Genomic DNA, 13,630 nt, shown 5'->3' on the forward strand with positions numbered 1-13,630 from the left:
AGGAGCACTCTTTTTCGCGATGTTTCACATCATCACAGCTTTTATGACGCGAATAACTTGCAAAAATGGCGGGCGGTATAAATGGCCAGGCGTTTCCACGACTGCGAGAGCGACCGCCGTGTGCTCCTTTCACCGTGCGCGGAAAATAGCGTGTTGTAGGCTATATTTACACGCGCGTCCGCGGTCTTTTCATTCAAGCATCACGTAACGTTTCCCCATTCACGGCGCGATATTTATAAAGCGTTATCGCGCGGCAATCGATCGATATCGCACGGCGATCCTGTCGACCCGGGGCCGAAAAAACAATGCGATGCTCCAATCTATCAGAAATCGCCAATTTATTAATAGCGCGAGCACGTCCGACAAGATCCCGACTAAATCACCTGTATGAAGTTAGCACCCCATTTTTCAAATTTTAAAATTCTAAAAGTTGTTCCAGATTGTTCTAGACTTGTTCTAAATTGTTCCAGAAGATTAAATTTTTATAATAAAAATTTTCGCGGAAAATTGAAAAAAACGATTTTTTGACGTGGCACCCCATTTTTCAAAAATCAAACTTTTAAAGGTTGTTCCAGATTATTCTAGTTGTTCCAAACATTGTTCCAAAGTATTAATTCTCCAAACAAAAAATTTAAAAAGATATACTAAAAAAATAATATCGAGCGCTCAAACAGTATTTTTACGCCTACAGCTATCATTATCATCTTATGAACATCAAATTACATATTTAAGCTAATAATTAATGTAACAACCCAGAACAACTCTCATTTTTGCTAGAACAAATTTTTAAAGGGCACTTTACTCTTGGAGAAAGACACTTTTTTTGCATTTTTTTGTATTTTTCGACCGATAACGGCACGTCAGCGACACCAAAATGTAGAACAATAATAACTAGACATAGAATAACCCGGAACAACTCATTTTTGCCAAAACAAATTTTTAGATATTAATTACTCTCGATGTTCTCGTTACGATTGTGCTGCTTCTTTTTATCATGAGCCGGTATAAAAACTGGAACTTTTCCAGGTAATACGCCTTCGTTCGCACACCCACACGATATTAAATGCGTAAGCTTCTAATGACGCGACATAACGGGAAGACATAAATATAAAAATGACGGTGGAAAAATAACTTGGCATGTGTTATTATCATATAATAACCTCTAGTCGCACAATACGACTTCGCTTGAAGAACAATATAATTATAAAATCCATCCCTTTCTAAAAAAAATGCATTTATTTCTAGCTCGAGTGGCTAAGAAACGTTTATAGTTTGATATTTAAAAATTTCCTAAAAATGCGATTTGCGCGAAACCATGATTTATGTGTCATGCTCGGCAATAGATTATCCTTGTATTTCGAGAGGAGAGAAAATGGAATTTCTTCTCGGTTTGGCGGTTTAACGGTTGTGGTCGCGAAACGATGCGATGTTACGCCGTCATTGAAATGCGAGACTAGTTTTCTTTGGATCCCAGGCGAGGAATATTAATCTTTCCGCGCGTCTATTGCAATGCACTTGTAAAAAGCATTCCTCTCTCGCAAGACTCTGCGATGACGCCCACTTCATTCCCACCTTTTGTTTGTGAAACGTTAAAATCGTAAACGTCCTTTCCGCAGCGCTTGCCTTGCTAGTTAAATTTATTCTTCGCACAGTTTCTACAAATGTCGAATGATGACACCGCTACTTGCTCTGGTAAAATTTTATTTACTATTAAAAGCGATAAAATTAACAATTTCAAATTTAATTTGAGAAGAACGTTTTATTTTTCATAAACGAAATTTTATATCGATTATATGTGAAGATAATTTAATATCAAAATAAAGCGTCACAGTGTAATATTTCCGACAGTTGAAATAATTTCACGATGAAATATTAAATTTTATTATTAATAATTTAACTTTAATATAATTAAATTATAATAATAATAAATTAAATTATAATTAAATTATATTTTAAATTATACTTTTTATACGTAAATTGATAATTTTTCTCAATCAAATTTCATAATTATTATTACTGTATATAAATACTTATTTCAAGCGAACTAGTAATAATATCTATGACAGTGTTTGAAAAATATTTCTCTACCTCACAATTATAATAACTGGTTGTCATAACAGATTGAGATAAAGTCTCAATAGAAAAATAGTATACTATATTTTATAATAATTTTATAAATTCATCTTCAAATATAAAGATTTCTCTCTTTTCATCGACAGAAAGAAAATTAAATGCAAAATAATAATTATTATAATTTAATACAATTTTTTCTTCATTTAAATATAAAACATTCGATGCACTGATAAGCGATTCCCGTTGCACTTTTAGAGTACGCATAACACGATACATCTTGAATCTCGCGTGGCTTTGACAAACTTACATTCAATTATAACGGCACAATCGAAACAAATGGTGCGTTTCGAGGATGTCACCCGGTAAATTCTCGGGTACCGTTCACATAAAGTACGCTACCCACGGATTTATACGCGCGAGAACAAAACGATGCGATGTTCACGAATGTCGCGGATGCCGTTTATTTATGCACGCATTACAAAGGTATTGCATGTCGGTTGCACACCCGGCAACAAGTACACATCATATCTCCGGGTCACGCAATTATTGCGTAATCGTAACTGCATATGCTCGCACGGATACTCATCTGGTAATGTACGCCGAATGCGACTGTGTTAATTTCAGACCGGAATTCTTGCATTAATATTCTCGGAAATATAAACACATTTGGGGAAAATTATCATTGTTCGTTTAATTAAAATTACAGCCGCTCTCAACATTCTCCGTCGCACCTTGCATCAACAAAATGCAGATAAATCTCAATACTTCTTTAATCGCGAAATTTTGTACGTGATTTTCTGAATATTATTCGAGAATCATTTTCAAAATTAAATTTATTATCCGAAACAATAAAATATTATTTTAAAATGTAATTTTCATTATTCAAAACATACTTTTAATTAATTCCTGTTTTATAAATCAGCATGAAAGATCGAAAATCATTGAAAAATTTATTGTTATTTTCTCAATGGGGTTTCGATATAATTTTGAAATGTAATTAATCCGTTTGCAAGAAACCGTAATAATTCAAATTCTGTTTATGGCTTCCAATAGTTATTATATCATCAAGTCAGGTTTAAGTTATACTTAATTATAACTTTGTCAACAATATACAAGTCGGTACAAATCATCTTGTCGTCTGAATGCGCGAAACCATTCGCAGAACGTTCGTTACGATGTGCCGTGAACGCATAATCGACGCGAAGGATTGCATAACGCATCGCGAGAAGGCTCAACTCGTGGCAGTTTGAATTATAATATCGCGTACACCGATTAGATTGTTGTTTACCGAGACGAGGCGGTAACTATATGATAAATGGCGTCGTGCATCATTATGAGAAGACATTTCAATACACGCATGTGTTCCACAATAGAACGATATTGCAATTAAATAATTCATGTGTGGACAATAATTGAAATATTAAACGACTTGAAATTGAATAATTTTTTAACACATTAAGGCCCGGTTGTACCAACATTATTTTAGCTTTAAGCGAGACTTAAATATATGTCTATCTTTATCTTTCTTTCTAAATAAATAAAGACAGACATATATTTAAGTTTCGCTTAAAACTAAAATAATGTTGGTGCAACTGGGCCTTAAACGTTAAATGTTTCATTCTTATCCTCGAGATGTCTTCTTTCAATTATTAAACCAAATATTCAATAAAGCATGCAAAGATGTATCGGCGTACGTCCAAGTTATTACGCACGTGCAAATTACGTGGAATGTGTTTACAGTTGGCGTGACCAACGTCAGCCGCCCCATTAGCAAATCCAACGTGGAAGAACAAACGTGCTTGACCTTTCAATGTACGAACGAGGCCGCGTAGGTGTATGTAATGCCGTGTGTCACCTATTCTCCATCTCATTTGCGATATGAGCATCGGCTTGTCTTATCCCTCCCGTGCACGGGACAACGGGTTAATGGAAAAAAGAAATTCAATTAACGTCGCGCGACGCGATAGCGTCATTTCCAAGCCATTTCACTATAGAAATGTGTCGTTCGTTTTGCCGGGAAAAAATATCTTCGATAATTAGTTCGCGTGCTTTAAGTAGAAATATTACGCACACAACAAACATTAAATTATTATTACATTATGTAGAATGCAGAGGTCAAATTGCAGGAATTTATTTATTGCGGAGTCAATAGTGCTCGTAATGTCAATGGAAGTATCAAATAAATGGGATGAACGTGCCACTTAATTGCAAACGTTACGAGTAATTATTAGGTTTTTCGTGATTTCGCAACAATCGTTAATGCTTGACATAATTATTGCATAATCGACTAATAAAATTGTGATTAATGAAAAGATTCGGTCAACATATTATTCGTAAAAGTTTATTGACGACTAATAGAGACATTGGATTTTTATTTTGTTAACCAAATTATAAAATGTGATCTAGTCTATGATATAATATTTTGAGAATCATGTCACACGTTAAAATTACCCAAGCTTTGATGAGTAATAAATTTAATCATTAATAGTAGAACGTATGCTAATTTAATTATGCTTCGTCAGCAATAAGTCTGTGATTGCGATACATGGATTGCAAATACATCGGAAAGTAGGACGGAAATTGAATTTGTTATCGTGAAATTTTCTGGATTTAAATTCGAAATTCTTTATTCATTAATTATCGCTCGAAATGTCGAGAATTAATGTAGATTGCTTTATGTACATATGTATCTTATCTCGATGTTGTACCAAAATTTATCGCTGACGAAACGATTTATAGTCGTTTCAATAATTTATATTAACATGAATTTATGGAAGATTAATATTTATCAATCGAAACGATTCCGAAATGATTCCGTCAGGCATATAAGCGATATTGCAACTAATATTTCACGCGATACACTCTCTTGCTTCAATATTAAATTTAATATCAGATCGATACTTTGCAACTCGAATGAATGGGCCAAAGAAAAAACAATTTCGTGTTTACGTTTCTAATCACGCGCCTCATTTGTTACTTGAATCATCGTCAACAGCGTAATATAATGAAACGAACGACGCCAATTTATTTTACGGGGAACAATTGCAGAAATATTTACAATCGGCATGTGTACAATCGTACGTGCAGTAATATAACTAAAGATATACAGGGTGTTTCTTAATAAGTGTGAAAAATTTTAGGAGATGATTCTTTGTCGAAAATTAAGGGAAATTTTTCATATAAACATATACTCCTACATCTCTTCCTGTGGAGTTACACTCCTCCAAAAATGGGGGTAAAAATTAGGTTTTTATTTTTTTTTCAAATTTGGAACAAGTTAAAGAAATGAAATTAGATGGATATTTTCTGCTAATAAAAAGGTTATTAATTAATACTTTTTTCAGCCTCCCGTATTATTATAAGGGGATGAAACTAGCAATCCCTATTCAATTTTTTATTAAAACTTTTTAATGGGCCGGAATATAATCATCTAAAAATATGCATTAAAAAGTTTGATTTATTTAGAAACTTTTTTATCTCTTTAATTTTTTTATAAAATTAGTAGTTTTCAAGAAAAAAAATAAAATGTGTTATCGTGCACAACACGATGCTAAATAGCATAGGTATCGAATTGCGAGAAGTTAAATTTTAAAATAAAAAGAAAATTAGAGTAAATGTTGGAAAAATTATAATAAAAACCTGAAAACCTAAAAAATAAAAACCTAATTTTTACCCCCCATTTTTGGAGGGATGTAAGAGTATATGTTTATATGAAAAACCTCCCTTAGTTTTCGACAAAGAATCATCTCTTAAAATTTTTCGAACTTATTAAGAAACACCCTGTATATTGGCAATTAGATATATCTTCCAAGAGAGCGTATTATTGCGTGCTTCTTCCTGAAAAGCGCACTATTTTAAGTTGCGGCAAACATGCCGCAAGAAGAAAACGCAATCTAACCCGAGCGTGTGGCGAATGCGGACGAATGACGTGCGGTTTTGCGCGCACGAGAAACTGCAGCGTGGAATATCAACATAAACATACGAATAAGCGCGTTGATGATGCACTTCCGATCGTATATAACGCCACCACCAACGTGGAAAACATCATCGAGTTAAAAATCATGGCGTTATAATTTTCGTATTTTTTCAAACTCGCGCGCGCATCTCTTCTCGAAGCTATTTCATGGGAGTTTCAGATCCTCCTCGTGAGTCGTCAACCGTGTTAACGCGTGTTAATATGCGTGAACATTGAGATGAGCGGTTGAAAAAAATATATATTTTCTTGTCACGCAAGAACTCGCGACAAGTATTTCTTGCACCGTCTTCGTCTCTCGAGAGGTATGCAGATTGCATGTTATCTCTTCTTGAAGTGCATGCGTGATCGTTATTGAAGTGAAACGAGATGGAGCAAGATATATTGACGTAAGCTAGCACTACGTGGCAAGTATAGACGCGACAAACGACAAGAAGGACGCGTTTTCCTTCGCAAGATTAATGAAATGAAATGCGCTCGCCGAATTTTTTTTCGTGAAAAACGATCGCGTGGGTTACTATTATTGTTGCATCTGCTGCTCGCGAGTTTACACAAGCGTGTAGCATATGATACATACATATAAATTATGCCATTCTAGCATGAAACGATTAAAATAGCCGAGGAGAGTTGACGAGCACGAATTCGGAATTCTATTTACAAAAATATTAATTGTGGTTAAATTAAAATATTATTAAATTATTAAAATATTATTAAATAGAATGTAAAAAGAGTTAGAGTTGATAAGAAATTTCCAGCGCGACTAACATCTAAGAAAAAAATTTGTGTTAAACAAGCAAAATTATTTGAGCATTCTCCTGTAAAATTTCTGCGCTCCTAAAGAGGCTAAGAATGCTAGGATTTGTCGATAGTATTTTCCATTAACATTCTTTCTTGAGAATATGCGTCCATCCCTTCAAAATGCATTATGCGACTCTTCGAACGCGTCATTGGGAGAGAAAGAGAGAGATGTAGTGCTAATAATAAATAATTACATAGACCATCCCTTCTACGACCATTTATGCTATGCTGTCACTGTTTTAACCATAATTTTAGCTACTAGAAAATTTCCACCAAAAACACGATTTTTGCGAGATAAAAATATGAAGCATATTTTCAAAAATGTATTTTGAAAATATGCTTCATATTTTTATCTCGCAAAAATCGTGTTTTGAAGCTGTGACTGAATTATTTCAAATTGAATTGAGATTATTTTTTAGACTCACCGATACAGATATCAATATTTCAATACAAATTATATTATTGTTTACATAAATAATAATTTAAATCTTTTATTTATTATTTAAAAATAAAAAAGTTTGATATTTACGTAAAAATTTCATATATAAATAAAATATTTTATATTTTATTTAATATTTTATATAATATTTTGAATGTAATTATTAATAACTATTTATTTTATATTTATATAAGAATTTTATAGATTTTTATGAATCAACATTTTTTAAATGATTTTTTTCAAGAAATTATATAATTATTTTACTAAATATCCATTTAAAGGATAAATAAATATTAAATAATTAGAGATAAAAAAATAAACAAATACTTTATACACACATACAATGATGAGAAAATTAGAATTTCGCGAAATGCACGCACATCATGCGAGGATAAATCATTAATCTTGCAAGTATAACAAATAAATAATACATTACCCATGGGATGCTCTGCTGTTGCCTGACGCCACTTCCTGGCCTCCTCCTCCTCTCTTGTTCCTCGTTATTGCAGACTCGTAGCACTCGCATAAAATTCGCACTCACTCGCGAGAACACAATCGCGCGATATACTTATTCGGCACTCCCGACTTTATACACATATGCGCACTTTATTACGTTGCATCGAAAAGAGGAACACGATTGCAAGAAGCAATTTTTTCGATAATCGCGCGGTCAACTTGACAATTCACCACCACGTGACGATGCTAATTACTATTGATTTTAATTAAATTTTCGTTATCTTCCCACATTTTTAATAAATGATACATTCGCATTTTCAAATGATTATTTTCATGCAGATGCGTGAATAAATGCCAACTAAAATTCCAGATAATTATATTCGTAATATACGAAATTATTGCCGTATCGAGTGTTTGCGCAACTGAATGATCAACCGATAATTTTTGCAAAAAAAAGAAAAAGAGAAAATGTTTTCGATATAAATATTTGTTAATCCATTCTGTGTCATTCGCAAAATAGGTATGATTTAAATTTACAATTGTGTTTATGATATATCCAATTGTTTAGCCAACCGTTAACATCGAATCATCCTACAGTTTATTGAATCGCGTGATGAAGTGCGGAACACCGAAAAATTGAGTTTTTCCGCAACGCAGGTTTTGATGTTTCGCAAAATTATGTTACACGTAGATATAATATTTTTGCATTGTATTAAAAGGCATTTTTTTCGCCGAGAGAAACACAATTTTTATCTTATTTCTGCCTTGATTTCGTGCATAAATAAATAAAAAAAAATAATAAAAGCGCATCGCGTATCTTTCCTCTTCCGGGAGATCGACTGAAATAAAATAGACATTCGCGGTGAGAAGATCACTCATGCCGGGCAAGTTTACGGATCGTTTCAACGGAGAAACGAGCTCTGCGAAATTGCAGCTTCCACTTATTCGTACGCTACTCTCGCGATCGTTTTCCTCGAGCAAAGAAGAGGTCTCTCGCTCGTTTAACTTTCTCGTTTCCGTGCCTAACATCCGGATTAAACGGACGTTTCATCCAATACGGTCAAGATTGACATGACGCTTCGAATCGCGTGCTCAACATTTTTTATCGAACATAGTAAAAAATATACGCAGTTCCACGCGGTAATTAAATGTAATATTATAAATATTCTGAGAGACAGTTTCATTTTTGCGCGAATCGAAAGAATTTCGAGCGAGAGTTCTTTCCGCCTCGACCGTCCGATAAAGACAACGCTCTATATTATATTTTGAGGCGCTGTTGGAATGCGAGTGGTGGGGGAAGGGGTATTGTATCTGCCTGCTACAATGTTTTGACGCGCAATGGTATGCGATAGGTGGTAGGGGGAAGAGGTCTGTACTGTTTTTTATTTGACTTTGCGCGTACTTGACGTCGGAATCGATGTGGAATGTTCGCTTTATTCTTACATATGTTTTCGATATAGAAGAAAGACGTATCGTTCATCTTAATCTCATATAATATGTGCGCAATTTATATATTCGCTATATATATAATGTTTATATCAGTTTCTACATAAATTTAATAGATTGTAACACTTTCTTCTCTCGTAATATTTTTCAATCATTAAAAGACGAAACAAGAAAGAAATAATTGATAGTTGAATATTGAAACTTGATATTGTTATATTGAAATACATGTAATCTCGACTCGAGACTAAATATTACTTTTGATTAAGTGTTTGAATTTTAATTAAATTATTAGATAATTAATTTTTAATGTGAAAATTGTAATGATTAAATTATAATGATTTATATTACATTTTTTTCTTATTTACTCCTACTAATTTTTACGCATATATATTATGATTATATGTATTATTTTGTATTTTCTTTTATGTTTTCTTTTTCCTTTATTTTTACGTAGAATAGTTATGTATGTTTTCGATATAGAAGAAAGACGTATCGTTCATCTTAATCTCATATAATATGTGCGCAATTTATATATTCGCTATATATATAATGTTTATATCAGTTTCTACATAAATTTAATAGATTGTAACACTTTCTTCTCTCGTAATATTTTTCAATCATTAAAAGACGAAACAAGAAAGAAATAATTGATAGTTGAATATTGAAACTTGATATTGTTATATTGAAATACATGTAATCTCGACTCGAGACTAAATATTACTTTTGATTAAGTGTTTGAATTTTAATTAAATTATTAGATAATTAATTTTTAATGTGAAAATTGTAATGATTAAATTATAATGATTTATATTACATTTTTTTCTTATTTACTCCTACTAATTTTTACGCATATATATTATGATTATATGTATTATTTTGTATTTTCTTTTGTGTTTTCTTTTTCCTTTATTTTTACGTAGAATAGTTATGTATGTTTTCGATATAGAAGAAAGACGTATCGTTCATCTTAATCTCATATAATATGTACGTAATTTATATATTCGCTATATATATAATGTTTATATCAGTTTCTACATAAATTTAATAGATTATAACACTTTCTTCTCTCGTAATATTTTTCAATCATTAAAAGACGAAACAAGAAAGAGATAATTGATAGTTGAATATTGAAACTTGATATTGTTATATTGAAATACATGTAATCTCGACTCGAGACTAAATATTACTTTTGATTAAGTGTTTGAATTTTAATTAAATTATTAGATAATTAATTTTTAATGTGAAAATTATAATGATTAAATTATAATGATTTATATTACATTTTTTTCTTATTTACTCCTAATAATTTTTACGTATATATATATTATGATTATATATATTATTTTGTATTTTCTTTTATGTTTTCTTTTTCCTTTATTTTTACGTAGAATAGTTATGTATGTTTTCGATATAGAAGAAAGACATATCGTTCATCTTAATCTCATATAATATGTGCGTAATTTATATATTCGCTATATATATAATGTTTATATTAGTTTCTACATAAATTTAATAGATTATAACACTTTCTTCTCTCGTAATATTTTTCAATCATTAAAAGACGAAACAAGAAAGAGATAATTGATAGTTGAATATTGAAACTTGATATTGTTATATTGAAATACATGTAATCTCGACTCGAGACTAAATATTACTTTTGATTAAGTGTTTGAATTTTAATTAAATTATTAGATAATTAATTTTTAATGTGAAAATTATAATGATTTATATTACATTTTTTTCTTATTTACTCCTAATAATTTTTACGCATATATATTATGATTATATGTATTATTTTCTTTTATGTTTTTCCTTTATTTTCACGCAGAATAGTTATATGCTAATTCGACAAAATCCTCCCTGCAATTTACAATTTAAATAACGGTCGAGTCAAATTGACATACTAAATTATGCATTCCAAAATTAAGCGCGGTAGAGAAGCATCATATTATATTTTATTAATTATTAAGTTTTGGGACAAAAAGTCGCTCAAATATGGAAGCGCGTAACTTTTTTTACCGCACATTTGCCGTTTACCAAAGACGAGAAGAGGGTTGAAGGTAAAATTTTTTATCATTCAATTTCTTTCGTTTGTTACAGCTGGCACTGCCGCGGAGAAAGGTTATTTTGGACCCTGGAGACAATGCAAGCTGCTTCTTTACGGACGAGAGTGGTGCGGCCAAAACGTCTCCAGGTTTCAACCAGTGTGTGAGTTTCGTTTTTATATAAATAATTTTTATTTAATACGTGATTATAAAGAGAACGTTCATCTTTAATATCCGCCTATACCTTAAAAATATGCTTTCTCATCTTTATTGCTTAATTTTGATACTAATCAAATAGAATGACAATCGCTATATACGAAATTTCCTAAACATTGCCAATTACAAAATTCTTTGCGGAAATATTTAATGGAAAAAATTTTGCCAGTAACATTTGACAGGGTTCAGTAAATGTAAATTTATCCGCTTTTTATGGATTTTCCTAAAATTGATATTTTTTCTCTCATTTAAACTTTGAACAAATTACTTTTATTTCCAACTAAAAGTTAGATAGCGTTGGCGAATAAAAATTCAGTTTTATTTATAATTTCATTATTCGACGGTTTAAAAAAATCGTGATAAATTTTTAAAAATTGCGTACATTTTATCACCTGAATCAAAGATTAAATCAATATTTTTTATAACTATTAAATATTTAATATAAATGCATATTAAAATTGATTACGTTCAGTATTAATGAAAATTCTATGATTAATTGTTTTCCCGTTTCTTTCATCATATGCTCGTTACGTTATTAGAAAAAGCGTAATTTGAAAAAAGTGGAATTATATATTTACGGAATTTTACATTTTAGCAGCGCTAAAAATAAATGCGACAAAAATCCTAGCATGAGCGCGGGATTACAATAGAACGCAATAGAATTACGATGGGATTTCTCCTTTATTTCAGTGGCTGTGTGGATGGCAGGATTAGCCGCCGCTGGCGCTTCTGCCCTTTTGGCGATTCTGGTCGCTTTGGCTGTACTTCAATTAGCCATGGCCTCTTCCGCGAAACGGGTTGTAATCTCGTACAGCACTGCCTTAATAGGCAAAGTTGCCCTCGCTACATTAGCAAGTGAGTACGAATTCTCATCAATGTCCCGATACAAAATTTAAGCAAAAAAGCATAGGATCTGTTTGTAACAAGATGATATAACATGCTCATGCTTTGTGAAAAAATAACGATGAGTAATTGTGTTAATGCAAACTTTTGTAAATAATTTTCAATCTATTGATTTTTTTAAATTTCAAATTTTCTGCTCAGCTTATTAGATAATGTTGAATGAAAAAAATAAAACTTATTTTTCAACGAAATAAAATAGTGTAAATGTAATGTGAGGCACTATTAAATAGTTGATACATCAAATATTATGCTAATTTGCTGAGAAATGATTCAGGTCGAAAGGAAAATAATTTATTTATAATTAAATAATTAAAATAATTCATTCTGTAAAAAAGACGTAACTGTGAATTTTTCGAGGATAAAATTATTTTATCGTTATATCTCAATATCAAAGTGTTGCATTTCGAGAAAGATATTTAATACATTATTCATATAGCATACTTGTCAGAGTTAAATATGTTATGTTTAATTCAGTGTGGCTGTATGGATGACGATAAAAATTATATTAGCAATAATTTAATCTACATAAAAAATTTACATACAATTTAAAATTCATACATTTTATTTATTATTAATATATATTATTATTTTCATTTATTATTAGTATATATTATTATCATTATAATATTATGTATAATATACATTATTTTTATCTCCATCGTTGAATAATTTTCCTTTTATTTTTAAAATTATATTATAATTTATAATTATTATCAAGATATCTTTGAGAGATTACTCGTCTATATGCTACATGCATACTTCTTTTCCCCTGTTTTTACGCACTGTGCATTACATAATCGATTCTTACGTACTACGCATTACGTAGCATCACGGGTCAAGGTCTTGACATACGAAAGTACAAAGAGTCCGAATCACGTTCAACACGTAGAAATTCTTTTTATCGTTTAGCAATTTTGCAATACTGTAGACACACGTAATAGAATTACCACTCGCTCGTTCGTCTACTTACTGGCCTACTTACAAGCCCTTATACGATAGGCATCGAATATCCACGAGAGATCGTATTACAGTAAAGTGATATATCTAATGCCATAAGAGAGCATACCGTACACTCGCTTTGTTCCTGAAGATAACTTTGCGTGTATTAAAAAATAGGAGCTAATATATTTTACTCGTGTTTTATCTCCAGCTATTGTAGTTTTAGCTCCAGTTTTTATATATATATTCTATAATATAAAATTGTCTATAATTGTATCAAATTATTGTGTAAAATTGAATATATGTAATTTTTGTCATCTAAAGCTTTTAAAGTATATATGA

General features: G+C 31.1%; 1 protein-coding gene across 2 annotated transcripts in view; it reads left to right on the plus strand.

The window, feature by feature from the left end:
* The window catches only part of LOC145967918 (uncharacterized), a 45,574-nt gene that overhangs the window by 17,270 nt on the left and 14,674 nt on the right, over positions 1 to 13,630 (plus strand). The window contains exons 1-3 of one of the 2 annotated variants that reach the window (XM_083093006.1): positions 1,552 to 1,692; positions 11,286 to 11,393; positions 12,137 to 12,301. In XM_083093006.1, coding sequence (XP_082949132.1) covers positions 1,662 to 1,692; positions 11,286 to 11,393; positions 12,137 to 12,301 — 304 coding nt within the window. In that variant the 5' untranslated portion in view covers positions 1,552 to 1,661. Of the gene's footprint in view, positions 1 to 1,551; positions 1,693 to 11,285; positions 11,394 to 12,136; positions 12,302 to 13,630 lie in introns of those variants that run through there. The other variant, XM_083093005.1, reaches the window with a different exon arrangement.

Source organism: Camponotus vicinus, unplaced genomic scaffold (genome assembly GCF_025532165.1).
Source record: "Camponotus vicinus isolate PSW18456_S1 unplaced genomic scaffold, iyCamVici1.0 SCAF_3, whole genome shotgun sequence".
Classification (NCBI taxonomy): Eukaryota; Metazoa; Arthropoda; class Insecta; order Hymenoptera; family Formicidae; genus Camponotus; species Camponotus vicinus.